The sequence below is a fragment of the Prinia subflava genome, chromosome 12, assembly GCF_021018805.1.
Source record: "Prinia subflava isolate CZ2003 ecotype Zambia chromosome 12, Cam_Psub_1.2, whole genome shotgun sequence".
In the NCBI taxonomy this organism is placed as follows: domain Eukaryota; kingdom Metazoa; phylum Chordata; class Aves; order Passeriformes; family Cisticolidae; genus Prinia; species Prinia subflava.
Window position 1 is genome coordinate 21,995,601 of NC_086258.1, and position 15,930 is coordinate 22,011,530.

Below are 15,930 nucleotides of genomic sequence, written 5' to 3' on the forward strand. Positions count from 1 at the left end.
GCAGAGTCCCTGGAACATCTCTGCAGGTGCTGAACGGCAGCGCTGGGCTCCAGGGAGATCTCCTGGCATCCTGGCAGAGGACTGGGAGACCAGCAGCTCCCATAGCAAGACTGAGCTGGGAGAACAACCCTGATCCCTGCACAAGGTGGTGATGATGATGATGATGATGATGATGATGACGATTGATGATGATGATGTTTTCCAAGCTCATGGCTAATGCTGTGTAACCTCCTCGGTAGCCATGGACTGAGGAAACCTCAGCCCTTCACCACTCCAGATCTTGCTCTTTCCTGGATTAGGACTAAAAATCTTCCAGGAAAACACCTTCCCCAGGCAGGGCCTGCCCAGCCCTCCTGGCTTTGTTTGCCAAGTGTGGGATGAGGAATCCCCACCAGCAGAGAGAGAGGGAAATCTCAGCTGAGGCTGGGCCTGGCTGGGAGAGCAGGCAGGGGCCAGGCTCTGCACAGGCTGATGCAGCACAACCACAAAGAGCTTTTTTAGCCAAATCATTGAGCTTTTCCCTCTTTCCCCACGCTTCCCTTCATGCCCTGGGAGCTATAAACCCCTGCCTGTTCACCTGCCTGTCTCAGCTGCCTGGCTGAGCCCCAGTGGGGCCAGTCCTCTTTGTATAAATTAACAGAGGGAGAAGAAACTCCCAAAAACCTCAGGGAAAACTCTGCCATTTGCCTTGTAACAGTCCAGTTTTCCCCCCTGTGTTGGTGTTGGAGGAGCATCCCCCTGTCTCTAAAATCAAGTGATTCCAGGCTCTGGGAGGAAGCAGAGCTCTGTAGCTCAGCACAGCTTTTTAACACGTTGCAAAATATATGGGGTATTTTTTTTCAGAGCATGTCATGGAGGCCAGATGCTTTCATTAAAAAAAAAAAAAAAAAAGGAAAAAAGGGAAAAAAACCAACCCTAAGCTCTGACTGTGTATTTCCCTGTCTGGTGTGAAGGTAACAAAATGTGAAGAGTAGCCAATTTTTATTTTTTGGAAACAAATCTTTCCAAAAAAGCTTAAACCTTTGACCTGCCTGGGTCCACACTGACAAAATGGAGAAAATGAATGAAAAGGAACTGGAGAGAGGTGGTTACAGGAAACTCTGCTCTAAAACACACAGTCTGTATTTTTTTTTATGTCAAGGCCCCCGTCTCTTATTTTTTCCCTTTTTATTAATGAAGTGGAAGGAGTGAAAGCTTTGAGGAAGGCTTGACGGGCGCAGCCACAGCTGCCTGCCCTGACAGCCAGATTCCTGCCCTAGCTTCACATCCAGGACGCTCAGCTCCTCCTGAGCCGGGTGTTGCAGCCCAGCTTTAGTGGTGTTTGCCTGGGTATTTCAGTGGTGGGTGGCACCAGCACCTCCAGCATCTCCCAGGGGACACAGGACATGCAGAGAGGCAGAAAAGGGGCAGGATGAATTTTTGGAAGCACCTAAGCTGGCTCCTCTGGGGAAATCCCCAGGGATTTAAAGACTCCCTTTTCATGAAGGAGATTTCAGTCCCTTCCTGACTTGGGGCTCTGGTTCAGTGTGTCCCCCCAGTCCAAAGCTGGCTTTGAGGCTTGGTGTTGCCTTCACCTGGCCTCTCCTGGGACAAAGCTTGGCTTTGTGTTGAACTGCTCTCACTTGGCTGATGTTCCCATTGAACCCTGTCTGTACCTCCCTGGAACATATCCCTGGCAAAACCCCTGGGGCAGCAGATGGAAGGAGGTGATAGGGGAGGATGGTTCCTCCTGGGGGTGGTGCTCCCCTTGCTGTGGTTCCCTGGAGCAGCAGAACAAAATCAAAGGAGCTACAGCTTCCATGGTTCCAGCTGGGGCTGGTGACACTGGTTCAGTGAAGATGGGCTCTGGTACAGGATGGTGACACTGGTTTCAGTGGGGATGGGCTCTGGTCCAGGCTGGTGACACTGGTTCAGTGTCAGAGGGGATCCAGACCAGCTCCTGATCCTGCTGTACCTTGGGGCTGTCTGTGCCCTGTGTCTGCTCCTCCCTGACCTTTGTAAACCTTGGGCAGCCCTGGGGGAAATCTGGGGCTGCTGTACCCCAGGCAGTCCCACAGATCCAGAGATTTTTCTCCAAGTTCACTTCCCTGCAGCCTACTCTGTTCCCAAGGGAGCTCTCAGGCAGCAAATGGGCCTGGGGAGCTGAGGGACAGCTGGGACACATCTGGGGCACAGCTGGGGCACAGCTGGGTCCTGGTGAGGGCAGGGGCTGCCCCATGAATCACATCTCACCTGACACTGACATTCCTGAAGCACAAGTCCCACCTGGATGGTGCCTTCCAGCTCTCACCACGTTATGGTTCTTTGGCAGAAGGTGGTGACTGAGTGGTCCCCAGGCTGTGGGAGGACAGGGAGGGTCCCATGTTCCCTCCTGCATCTCCAGAGCTCAGGGATGCCCCCAGCTCCTCAAGACCTGGCTGGGAGCCTCCAGCCACAAGAAAGCCCCAAAGGCTGGAAGCTGGAGATGAAAGCCCAGGGGTGGATGGTTTGATGTTAATAAAAACAAAACCCAGCCCAAAGCCTCAAAACAATGTTTGAGGGCAGCTGCTGGAGGCTGAAAGCAAAGCAGTGCCTTGCAGCATTCAGAGATTGTGAGTCAAAACTCCTGAGGCTGCCATGAAAAGAGAGAGGCTGGGGAAAACCTAATTATTTAATGCTTTTTTAATTTGCATTTGGAGTTTGTGATAAATCTCCTGAGTTCAAGGCTTCCCCTGCTAAGGCTGACTCAGGGCTGGGCTGCAGGGCCAAATCTGTGCATCCTATTGTGGAATCCTGGAATATCCCACGTACCCTGTGCATGGTCCTGTCTGTGGGAGCTGGAAATTTGGGGACCATCACTGTGCTGGCCTCTGGGAAAGATCCCAAGGAGTGGCAGTGGGACCAGAGAGTTTGAAGGTCTTTAATATGGCCAGGTGGAAGGGGGTGCTGGGGACAGTGGTGGCAGGCACAGATGTCCCAGTCCGAGGCAGGGTTTTCCAAAGGCTTGGCTCCCCTCTCACTGCACAAGTGGAGTGCAGTCCATGTGGATTTTATTCCAACCAGCAGCAAAAGGTGACCCCAACACCATCTGGGTTTGGGAATGTAAAGGGCTGGCTCCTTGCTGCAGCAAAGTGTTAAAATGGGATTTTTTTTCCTTTTTTTCAGTTTTTAATTTATTTGGCGGCGGCTTTGCCTCGCTCCAGTTGCAATTTCCTACTGGTTTAATATTGGAGATTTATGATCCCTAATCCCTGGGTGTGCCCTGGTGCTGGGGGACCCCTCAGTGCCCCGGCTCTCTCCCTCAGCACGTGGCTCCAGCAGGGATTGCTCAGCTCCAGGGATGGGATTTCTCCACCTTCCAAGCAGTGCAAGGGGCTGTGAGTGCTGGGGGTGGTGCTTCCCCCCGCCTTGGGGGTTTTTTTGGGATTTGGGGTTTTTCTCCCCCCTCCCTTCCTCTTTTCAAGCTGCCTTTTGAAAACACGTTTTGCTTTTTTCCAGCAGCCCCTGCCAAGCTCTCTCGACAAAGGGGGTGAGTAAGAGAAGGCTGCGCTGAAGGAAGGATTTTTAAACTTTTTTTTCCAAGAAAGGGCAAAGTGAACAGATGATCTCACCTATGGGATGAGGATTCTATTCCTCAGTCCCAGTCCCTCCCCAGTGCTGGGATGGGGACCCAGGGCCGGCATGGGGGCAATGCCTGGGACCACACCACTGATACAAAAACATTCCAGCATCATCCACGCAGGATGGGGCCCTGCTGCAGCACAGGCAGCTCAGAATTGGGGGCAAAATAGAGATTTAAAAGCTCCAGGTTTCTTTTACCACCATCACACCCCACAGAGAGCAGAAAGATCCCCAAAATCAGGGAGAAAATGTGGTGCCTGAGGGAGTAAAGGATGTTCGCACCTCACCTGGATCAGCATCACCTGCTCTCAACAAATAATCCCCTCTCCTTTGGGGAATCTCCTTGCTCAGTGGGTTCAGCCAGAATCCCTTCTGCTTCCCTGGGATTTAACTGCCCCCACCCCAGCAAACCCCTCCTCTGTCCCTGCTTTTCTGGGAGCTCAGTGGCCCTGCGCTCCCCCACGAAGCCAAAATAAACCCAGAAAAAGCTTTTCTGCCTCTGTTTCTGCCTCTGTTCCTGCCTCCCCCCTCCCCGAATCTCCTGGCCTGCCCTCCCCGTGTCCTGTTTCACTCCAAATATTTGCACCCAAACCCATCTCGCGGGGAAAAAGCCCAAATTAAAATAAAAAGAAAAAAAACACAAACCCGACAAAAACAAACAGATACGAAAAATAAATAAGGGAAAATATCCCCTTTGAAAGGCTGAATGAAACGGGGAGCTAAAAAGCCCCATTGAGGAGCGCGGGGCGGATGATAGCTCCCGATTGAGCCCGGGGGAGAAGGAACTCTGTTCAAGCTAATTAGGGCCTTTTAGGACATTCAGCCCAGCGATGCCAGCAGAACGGTGAGGAAAAGAGCCTCCTAATTGGCTTCCTGCTGCGGTGTCAGTCCCAAAGTCTTTATTATCCCTCCCTGCACATTTTCAACCCTTTCTTCCCTCCCTGGCCCTGGTGAAAGCCCGGGCTGCCCCAGCATCGCTCACCCCGCTGCCTCACAGCCATGGTTTGTCCTCAGAAAAGCAAATTTGCCGGGGCTGTGGGGCTGTTTGGGACCGTGGGACTGCGGGGGACCTTTCCACGGCCAGGAGGGTCGGGTGGGAGCACCCCAGAGCCAGCACTGGGGCAGATTCCCCCACCTGGACCAGCCCCAGCAAACGGCCCTGCCTCACTCGTGAAGCTGCAGGAGTGGTGCTGAGTGAGAAAAGAGAAGGGGAAAGCTCTTTGCAGCTCCCCTAATCACTGCTCCAGTGGCATCTCCTCCCTGTTCATTGTTCCAGGGGTATTTCCTGCCCGAGACACCTCTTGAGCCACCCACAGCTCCCCAGGGTCTGCTGGAGCTCACAGGGCAGCCCTAAACAAAACTCAGTGTTGAGCTGTCACCCAAACCTCCAACAGATCTGGGTGTGAGTGTCACCCAAACCTCCAACAGATCCCAGTGTGAGTGTCACCCAAACCTCCAACAGATCCCAGTGTGAGCTGTCCCAGGGCTGCACCACCCTCTCAAGTCTCCTGGGAATTACGGCAGGATTTGATCCAGGTGACAGGGAACAGCTTTCTGCCCATCCCCACAGGAAAAGATATCTTAAATATTTTAAAATATTTAAAAGCTATGGCACAGTGAGAGGAGAGGGGATATGGTGTCATCATAAACCAGAAGACACTGGAAAACACCTGGAAAACATTAACCTCCCACAGATGCTGGGACAACCCCCACCCAGATCAAGGTGCACAGGGTGCTCATCCCACATTCCCAAGTGACACATGGCATCATTGCTCCACCGGGCACTGCTGCCTCTGCAAACCTGGCAAAAACCATTCCCCAGCCTGCAGCCACCCCAGCACGGGCTGTGGCTGGGACCAGGCCTGGGCTGGGTGGGCTTGGGGACAGCCCCGCTGGGATGCTCCTGCCCCACATCCCTTTGGCACCGCTCGTCCCCGGGAGAGGGGACACTCACCATAGTCTTTCTTGCAGTACTTCTTCATGTTGATCTTCAGCTTCCCCTTGGAGGCTTTGCAGTACGAGTCACAGTCTGCACGGAGAGAGGGGGAGGGCAACAAAACATTAACAAAACAAATTAGACTTAAAATTAAGAAAGCGCTGGGGGAAGGGGGGCGGCTCAAAGCTGCAGCCTGCCATGAATAAGCAGAGTGCCTGTGATATCCATCTGCCAGGCCCCGGTTGGGTCTGGAGGGGGCATTGAGAAAGCCCTTCCTTTCTAAAGAAAGCTGCTCACAAAGGAGCCCATCCTCCCTCCGCCTCCCCCGGCCCGGCTTCCCCGGCCGCTTCTGTCTTCCTGGGAGACCCCGGGGGCCTCCCTTATTGTGCCACCCAGAGCTTTTGAGAGCCACACAAATTCCCCCTGTTCTCCAGCTCCCAACTGGAGCCTGCCCGGAGCCCACAGAGGCCCCATTGTCACCCCTAACCCGGGCCGGTGTCAGCCTTTGGCATTCATTGCCGAGAGATTCGGGCTGGGGTCACCCCGCCACAATGCGGGTCAGAGAGGAAATTAGCAGCCCATGAAGCATTAGCAAAGCCTTTTGGTGTCCACTCTACTGAAGTGTGCAAATAAAATACCCCCAGCAGGAACATTTCGTTTCTAATGGGCCCCCACTGCTGGGACACGCCGGGCTGGCCCGGGCGGCCGGCGGGAGCCTGGCACGGCCCGCTGGCACTGCCACCGCCGCGGGGCCGGGCCCGGGGCTGGGGACACCCAGACTGCCCGGGGAGCCCCTGCCCTGCGCTGGGCGGGCAGTGCCCTCCGGCCACCGCGGGAACGTCCCCATGGCCCCACCAGCGTGGCTGGAGAGGGGCTGGCCCGTGCCAGCTGCCAGGGCCGGGGTGGGCACATGGACGTGCTGCCCACACACAGCCACGGCTCCTCAGCACACAGAGAGGCCCCCAGCACCACAGAATCCCCTTATTCAGGGAGAAGGGACTCATCTGTCTGCAGTAGGAGGCCTTGGCACAGTGAGAGCCCTTGGAGGCCTCCGTCTGTCCCAGCATTGTCCTTCCCCAGCCACTGCTGGAGCACAGATGTGGAACCTGCTCAGGTGCCCCAGCAGGGGTTGTTGGGAAGGTGGGAAAGCTGCTGGCATCCCAGGGCCAGCTCATACTGGGTGTCAAGACCATGAGGAACTCCCTCAGCACCAACCCTGTGCCCCATGTGTGCCACAGCCCCTCTCAACATGGCCATGCAGCATCCCCATCTCAGCCCCGTGGCTCCCTGCTGCTCCCACTCCTCAGGAGAGACCCTCAGGAAAACCAGGTTTCCTGCTCTTCCAGCATCACCCAGCCAGAGGCAAAGCCAAACCCTGAGATCTTCCTCCTGCAAGAGCCCCAGCTGAGATCTGTGCCCAGCTACAACCCAGCCAAGGCCCCTCCAAACCCTGATGACTGAGGGCTTCCAGCCACTGATGCCTCCCATTTGTTTTTCTCATCTAACTTTTCTGAACATCAAATAAAATTTGAAATGCACTGAGAAAGGAGTGGATATTCCATCAGAACTGTAGTTGAGGGATGGAGATGTGCTAGCAAAGCCCCAGCCATGCCCAAGTGGCAGGATGCCACCATGCAGTGGGACATGGCTGTCTGCTGTCACTGAACTCAGGGAACAGAAACATTCCTGCTCCAATGTAGTGCTAAGATGTTCCTGGCCATAAGCATCGAAGGAAAAGTCTCTAAGGGAACTGAATGTCTGTGCCGTGACCTAAGAGCCCGGGGAAGCTTCCCCTGAGCTTTTTGGGGGAGGAGAGAATGCCAAGGGACAGGCAGGCCATCGGCTGCTCTGCCAGGCTGCCGGCACCACTCTGCTCTGCCAGGCTGCTGATGTCCTCAGGACACCAATGCAGATGTGATAAAGCTGCTGATGGTTCTCCCTGGCACAGACACCCTGGAGCTCTGTGGATGTTCACTGCTGCTGTCATAGCTCAGCCCCTGGGCAGAAGAAGAGGTGACACAAGGACAGGTGGGCAGTGAACGGAGCAGGGACAAGCCTGGAAGCTCTGGCTGCACATCCCTCCTGCCCTGGCCAAATCCAGCACACGCTGGCCAGCAGCTGGCCCCAAGCAGTGGGGGTGGGCAGCAGCTCTCACCTGCACATTCATGGCTCAGCCCCCCAAGGGATCTGCAGCAGCCAGGCTGGCAGAGCACACCTGCAGCAGATCCTCCTGCAGCCCCACTGCTGCTGGGATCCCGTCCAAGAAACAGCAATCAGAGACACCATTGCTCTGGACTCCAGTCCAGAACCCTCATAGGAGCAACCCCAAGTCACTTCAGCAAGCTCTCCCCACAGAAACATCCCTGAGCACAGCTGAGCTCCCGAACCCTGCACCACGGTAATTCCATTCTGCCTGAGGTCACAGACCTGATGGGAATCCACCCCGGGGCTGTTTGCCAGCCAGGGAGGCTGTGGGACGATGGGACAGCACTCAGATGTCCCCACACTCTGCAGGACAACACTTCATGCCCACAGCACCCAGAGCCTCTGCTTCTCCCCGTGGGACAACCTGGGGCTCAAAACATCCAGTCCAGCCACGGCAGACCCTGCTTTGCCTAAACACAACCCTGCCCTCTCCTTCTCCTGGTTCCTCAGCCCCAGGGGCTGTGCCAGAGCCTCAGCTGGTTTGAATTGAACCGGCCTGGCCAGAGCCAGCTGCTGCAAATCACTGGCAGTCACCAGATGCCACCGCTGGGCTCCGTGGGTGGGGGATTTGCTCCGGTTCATTTCCTTTGTCTTCCTCGTGGAGAGTTCTTCTGCCTCATGGGTGACTTGGAGATCCTCTGGGGCCTCTTTGGGAGGGCAGCTGAGAGTTCTGTGAGCAGGCACTGAGCTCTGTGTGTGTGGGGTGGGCTGCGAGGCCCCTCTGCCTCCGGAGCAGTGCACGGAGAAGATGCTGCAGGATGCTGTCAGTGCTGCCAGGGACAGACCCTGCTCTCCTCACCAAGTGACTCTGCAGCAGTCTGGGCTCTGGGGAAGCTTTGGTGAGCTGCTGGAAAGGGATGGTGGAGCTGAGGAAGGGATGAGAGGAAGGATCAGCCCATGGGAAGGAGAGGAGAGGGTGGATGCAGAGCTCAGTGACTCGTGGGTGTGCACACGAGACACAAATGATGTGAGACTCTTGCAAACTCTCTCCCCAGATGTTTATGTGACAAAGCTCTGGAGTCGCAAGAGTTGTGCTGCCTGGCTGTGCCAGAGGCTCCTTCTCCTGCAGGTCCCTCTCACCCCTGTCTGTGAGGCTGCAGAGGATCAGCCTGGGATAACCTGTCCGTGGGAGGTGGTGCCAGAGCCCGGCCACAAACCAGGCTGAGAATTCCCAGAGCTGCCTGAAGGACACCTTTTGGTACCTGTGGCCTGGGGGTCAGTGTCCAGCTCATGTCCTGCAGGAGTGATGAGGGGCAGCAGGATGGGCTCAGCCCCAGCTCCCTGTCCCACTGTACTGCACAAGTGTACCCTGCTCACCCTGCTGCTGTCCTGCCTGTCCTCCTGGCCCTGGCACTGCTCAACTGCCCTCAGCAATCCCGGGACTTCTCTGAGCCCCCCTCAGCCCACGTCCATCCCTGCCACCCTTCTGCAGCACCCAACCCCCGGAGCAGGACAAACCCGCGGTGACATCCAGGCCCCCTGCTCCTGGCCCTTCCCTCCCCGAGTTTGCTCAGCTGCACAAATATTCCAGTGCCAATCCTGCTGCAGAGCCACGAGCCCCAAGCACCCCCGGCCCTCGGTGGTTTGTTTTTGTCAGCCCTGCACCCTGACGCGGGGACATCCCGCTCCTGCTCCGGGCGGGGGGACAGCTCCAGCTCCCCGCGTGTCCCGGACAGAGGCAGGGGCCGGGCGGGGGGAGGCCGCTGGAGTTCCTTGCTCGCACAGGGAGCAGGTGGCGGGCGGCTGGTTCGTGTCGCTCTCAGCTCAGTAAAACGTGTCAGCACAGCCTTCAGCAGCTTTGCAGCTCAGCCCATCCCCTTGATAGAACTAATTCTCTGGCTGGGCAGAGACTTTTCACAGCTAAACACCTTCTTTGTTTTGCTTAATTCCTCTTTTTCCTTTTTTTTTTTCTTTTTTTTTTTTTTTTTTTTTTTTTTTTGTTTTTGTTTTTGTTTTGTTTTGTTTTTCAGAAAGTTGAATTTTTTTCTGTTTAAACATCTTCGGTTTGGGGAGTTGTCTGGGGTTGCTGTGGTGAGGCTGAGCACTGCGGGGTGCTGAGTGCTCACCCCGTGATTGGTTAATGGATCCCACTCTTCCCGGAGCGCTGCTGCTCCCAGGGCTGGGCAGGAAGGAGGTGCTGGCAGCAGAGCTGCGGGTGCTGAGTGTTGCTGCAGGGAAGACCCTGCACCAGGCGCCTCTTGCTGCGCTTGCAACTCCAAAATCAGCTTTGAGCCACTGCGAAAGCCACATGTCGGGAACGGAAATTAAAGGCCCCTTGATTCTGACATGATAGAGCGATTAAAGCCACATTTCTTGGCCTGGGTACCTAACTGGAAATGCAGATATAAGGCTTAGATCCCCAAGGGGATTCAGATTTCTAATCCAAATTTATGCAGCTAAATTCCTATTGATTTCCCCCAGGTAGGGCCCTAAATGCCTTTGTGGGCTGCGATCCAAAGTGGAGGTGTTGTGGCTTAGGAGGGGAGCTCCAGCCCTGACAGCCTGACCCCAGCACTCAGGGGTGAGGGGCATTTTCCTGCCCTCCCTCCCAGGGGCTGTGCTCTCTGGGGGCTCTGCGGGTGGGGGTCTGGGTGCCCCCAGCTCCTGTGGTCGCTGGGGGGGATGTGCAACCAGACTGAACCACTAAATGCAGGTGCAGCTCCAAATATCAAGTCCTAAATCCGTGATACCTTTACCAGAGAGAGCAGGACTGAGCAAATAGGAGTGGGGTTTCCCTGGGATCCCAGACATCCCCAGAGTGGCTCAGGGCACATCAGCGGGGCTGGTTTGATTTGCTGCAATGCCAGGGGAGGCTGGTGGTGAGCAGCTTTCAGATTCCTGCCCTCTTCTCTCCCTCCCCAGTGTTACTGGTCAGAAATCCCCTGTGCATGAGCTGCCCCTCATGATGGGGGAGAGCAGCAGTGGCCATGGGGGACATGGCAGCTTCCGGGTCCTCACTGTCTCTGGCCAAATTTCAGCTAAACTTCTCCACAAGCATCCCTAAAGCTGCACATTGGGGCAACTCCTGGCTTTCTAACAGCCCCTGCAGTGGGAGGGTCTGTCCCCACCTGAGGGATGGGATTTGTATTTCAGTGCTGTACAACCCCCACGAGGGCCCAGGGAGGAAAAGGTTCATTTTTGTGTAATTTTTGAAGCTAGACCTGAGCGATCCCTCCCTTCACCAGGAGCTGGGGAATCCCAGCTCTTGGCTGGTCTGTGCCCAGACCCTCTGCTCTCAACCACAGCCTGGGCTGGCCCCCTGAGCCCATCCAACAATCAAATCTCTTGCAGGTGCTCCCAAGAACTGCTGCAGTCCTGTGGGATGTACAGCTGATCCATGGCTCTGCAGAGCTTCTACTGCCCCATGGGACTGAGAGCTCCTCCAGGCTGTGCAGGCTCTGGAAGGAAAATTCCAGCCCCTTTTACAAGCAGCAGCCCCACATCCTCAGCTTGCGGCTGGGGCCTGGCAGAAAAGCTTGTGGAGCAAAAGGGGGGTGCATGGGGGGCTGTTCTTGGGGAGGGCAGGGGCAGCAACCTTGTGTGTCTGCCCTGGGGCTGAGTGTGGGATCAGAATGTTCCCCTGAGCATGAAAACCTTTCTGAGAGCTACCTCAGAGCATCCCAAAGGCAGGTAGGAGCCACATTCCCAAGGGACACAGGATAAAAAGCAACCCAGCACTGGGACAGGAGAGGATGGCCCTGTAGCAGCCATGGCAGGGATGCCTTTGGCTCTCAGACCTCTGGAGATTTCCCCAGACGACCATGAACTCTTGGTTCACTTCCCACAGCAAGCTGCCCCTTGCTTCCATCCCCAAGAATTATTTTACCATCTCCTCCATCGGTCCCAGGGAACGACTGTTAGAGTCATTTGGAGAGCTCCAGCTCTGCCTGCTCCAAGCTGCTGGCTCTGGGCCTGTGCTGACCACACGTCCTGAGGGAAGGGATGCTCTGGAGGAGCCCTCTCCTGTCCCAGAGCATGGATGGGCTCTTCCCTGCGGGACAAGCACAGGGACTGCAGCGTCTGCCTCACGAAGCACACAGTGACTCTGAGGGATCACTGCTGTAATTTAATTTGTGCAGGACTCCACTGGGAGTCTTTGTCTCGGAGCTGGCTGCTTTAATGTAAAGAAGCTTTAATAAAATAGCAAAGCTAAGGCAGAGAATCCTTCCCAGGTTATTCATTTCAGCAGTGACATCTCTTGTCCTTTGCTGCACCCTCGTCCGGCCACTGAGTGGAGGGGGGTATGTTATCACTAAACTGGGTCTGTTATCACTAAACTGGGTCTGTTATCACTAATTGGCTCTTCTCCTCTCACCTAGCTGTGACCCAGCTGTCCTGCACGATGCTCTTTGCAATTATCATGTGTAAATTAGTGCCCTTCCTCCCTGGCCAGCTGCAGGACAGCTGATGTCCCCAGCAGGGTGGCCTTGGCCATTCATCCAGCATGGCCAGGAGCTGGAACAGGGAGCCACATCCCCTCCAGGCCTTGGACCTGGGATGAGCCAGGGCTGGGCTGCTCCAGCTGTGCCTGCTGTGTCATCTAGAGGATGGTCCCCCGGTCTGGAACAGCCTCAGCCTTTGGACAGAAATTCCAGGAGCCTGGTTGTGCCCCCAGAGGGTCTGTGTTGAGCCTTAGTGCCTCAAGCCTCTGGCACTGGGCTGTATTTAACCGAGTGACTGTGGTCTGTCCTTGGTCACCTCGCAGCGGGGAGCTGCAGTCCCCAGGAGCTGGCAGGGATTTGTCCCTGAGGTAGGTCTGTGACCAGTCTGTCAAGGCAGAGGCACCTGTTGAGCATCAGAGCATCCTCTGCTCTCCAAAGTGTGCTGAGGAGCCCTTGGCACCAGCACAGGAGTGTGGGGGCACCTAGGCCTGCCCTGCACTGAGCTGTGCCACTTCCCGGCAGGGCAGGAAAAGCGAAATGAGCAATTTCCACTCTTATTTGTTTGTTCATTTTGGTGCTTTGCAGACCCAAACCTTCCCCTGGGGCCCCACTGCAATGGATACACAAAACCTTTCCTGCAGGATGCCACGGCCCCTTGGGAGCACCTGGCAGGAGCACCCCGAGTCCTGCCCGCAGCGGCTGCTGACATTCAGCGTGTCCCAAAGATCCCGGGCTGCTCGGTGCCACGCTGGGAACCTGCTGCCTGCGCTGCGGGAGAAGATCCCGGCGCTCCCGGGCAGGCAGCGCAGATCCCAGCGGATAGCGACCATTAACCTCTCCCTTGGAACAAGAAGGTGCAAATGAGCCCACAGTAACGTCCTTTCTTCTGGCTGAGCAAGATTGATTGAAAAACAAATTGGCGCAAATAAAGCATGTAATTAGATTAAAGCCTCTCGCCTGGAGCGGCTGGAAAGCGGCAGCGAGGGATTCCCGGGAGCCCGCAGCCCTTTCCCACCTCTGCAGCCCCTTCCACCTCCGGAGTCCCTTCCCACCTTGGCAGCTCCAGCGGGGCCTGGGGGCCAGCAGCCCCGGTGCTCCAGGACCCCAGCGCCTCCAGGATGTGCCCAGGTTGTCCCCGCCACATCCCGTCAATGTCCTGGGCAGGCCCCTCGTGCTGGGCCGCTGCAGCCCCAGCTGTGGCCCAGCAGCTGGGTCCGGGCACGGTTTGGGCGCCTTTGGCCCATCGCTGGGAGCTCTGGTCACGGTCAGGGGGAGCCACCCCAGACCCCAGCTCGGGGGGAGTTCACTCCCCGCCTCCGGAGCTGCCTGGTGCCGGTCTGGCGATGGGGGTGAACGGCCTGAGGGATTTTTGGTGTTCAGGACAGCCATGCCCACAGCAGCTGGGGCCTCAGCAGCAGCACCCCAATTTTCCTCATCTGAAGGGAGCAGGAGGCAGGCGATGGCTGCTGGTGGCACTGTGGGGACAGTCCAGCTGTGCCAGACACCCACTGGAAACACTGCACTGGAAAAGCCAGCGGTGGGAACACTGCACTGGAAAACAAACAGTGAACTGGAAAACTCCACAGCAGCAGGGAGTTTTACAGCTCTTCCACACCAGCTTTGCCTCCTCCTCAGCTCTCTCCCGGGAGCAGCCAGGGTTGCCTGCACATTTCCTATCCCTTCCCACAGGATTTATCCCGGTGTTAAGCCCCAGGACACATTGGGGACAGGGGCTACAGATCCAGGGGTGCCCTGCCAGGAGCCACTGCCAACACTGTGAAATACATTCCCAGGAAAACATCTGTCCTCGGGAGCCGAGCACCCCATAAATTCCTGCCTGACTGCGCTCTCAGCCCAGGGGAAAAATCAGTTTTCCTTTGGGGAGAGATGCAGAAACAGGGAGCTGGTGCTGAGGACAAGAGCTTTGTGTCTCCAGGGGGAATCAGCCTCTGGAAATGTCCCAGGATGGGGAGAGGGAGCTTGTCAGTCCTGACTCTGAAGCTCGAGGCTTGGCTGCGGTGGGACGTGGGGATAAAAGGTTGCAGGGATGGAGGGATATGGGGATGAAAGGATATGGAAATGGAAGAGTGGAGGAAGCTGGGGTGGAGGGAATCGGCTGCAGGGGTGTGGGGATGGAGGAATGGAGGGATGTGGGGATAAAGGATTGCAGGGATTAAGGGACACGGGGATGAAAGAATAAGGGGGTGCAGGAATGGAGGGGTTTGGGATGGAGGGAATCAGATGCGGGTATGTGGGGTTTGAGGACTGCAGGGATTTGGTGGTGAAGGGATGCAGGGATGAAAGAATGAATGGATGTGGGGCTGCAGGAAGCCCTGCACTGGGAGGACAGGAGCATGATGCCCTTGTGCATGAAGCTGATCTGCATTTCAGCAGTTCGGGGGGGTTGGTTCAGACTTTCAGAGCTATTTTGAAGTGACCAGGGGCTCCCTGACTGGAAGCCCCTCTCCCCTATTGTGCTCCCAGCCATTCACTGGGGATCACCGTGAGAAACCTTTCAGAGGAGCTGGATGCTGCTGATCAATCAGTCAATCAATCACGCGGCCGATCCATCACCTCGCTTACAGCTGGGACAAGGCAGAGAAAGCCCAGGCAGGGCTGAAAGAATTCCTCCTTTGGATGGGTACAAAGCTAGAGACTCCCAGGCTGAGCCCAGCTTTACCCCACGGTGAATGAAATGACGATTTCCCCTCCCGACTGCACCGCAGGGAGCTGGGCGGTGCTTTGTTCCCAGGCTTTGGGATGCTCCCGGCTCTCCTCAGGGCTGAGTTCCCCACAGCCAAGGGCTCGGGCTTTTCTCCCTACCAGTGCAAATCCCTGGATTTGGGAGCAACCTCACCAAGAAGAGACGCCTGTGGCCCCGGCTGGCAGCTCCCCCAGGCAGGAGCCCTTCGGGGAGGAGGCTGAGCCCTGTTCCCAGCTCCATGCACACGCTCCTGTTCAGGGAGTATCAGTGCCGGGAGACGGCTGGGACAGGGCCCTGCTTCACATCCAAAGCAAGGCTTGGGCTGGGTCCTGTGCTCCTGTGCCCACACTCATCTCCAAACCACCCTGGCACCCTGGCAAATGCTGTGGAGGCAGCTGGAGGCTCACAGGGGGATGACTCCTTGTTTCCAGCTGCTGCAGCTCATGAGGAGGAGCTGTGGGATATTTAATCCTTTCCTACTGTAATTTTCCCTTAGAGCTGTTGCTGCAGTGATGGTCACAGTGTTTATGTGGCCATGAGCTGGGGACAGTGGTCCTCAGGCTCTGCTGGGGAGGAGCTGCTGACCCAAAAAGGACACGTTCCCATGGGGATGTGCAGGTGCAGGAGGGCTGGGAGGCTGGAAATGAGGAAACTCTCAGCTGTCCAGCCCCTGGACCTGCAGTGGGAGAGGGGATTTAATCCATGTTCCCCTGTGCCTGGTGGGGTTTCCCTGGGGTGATGCAGGTTGCAGGTACCAGGCCAGCACACCCAAGGGATCCCTTTTTCCTCCCTGTCTGCCCATGGGCACGGGATGCCAGCCTGTGGCCACCCCCTGAAATCTGCATTTTGCCTTCTGCTGAGGGCAGAGGAGCCCATCTCTGATGCTGACCCTGAGATAGTCCCAGGATAGACAGAATTCACCTGGGAGCAGAGGGTGGCTCTGCATCCCCTCAATCTAGGCATGGGCAGGCAAAAATCAAAGCTTTGGCTTTCAGACAAAGGAAAAACAACCCTTTTATAGGACAGCAATACTCTGGCTACCTGCAAATGATGCTGGAACAAGAGTCCAAGCTCATCAGGGAGGGAAGTTTTCCCCGTTCCTG

General features: G+C 56.3%; 1 protein-coding gene across 1 annotated transcript in view; it reads right to left on the reverse strand.

Moving 5' to 3' along the window:
* NTN1 (netrin 1) overlaps window positions 1–15,930 on the reverse strand; it is an 87,431-nt gene that overhangs the window by 5,234 nt on the left and 66,267 nt on the right. The window contains exon 5 of the mRNA XM_063409276.1: window positions 5,555–5,629. Within this exon, the coding sequence (XP_063265346.1) occupies window positions 5,555–5,629 (75 nt within the window). The remainder of the gene's footprint in view (window positions 1–5,554; window positions 5,630–15,930) is intronic.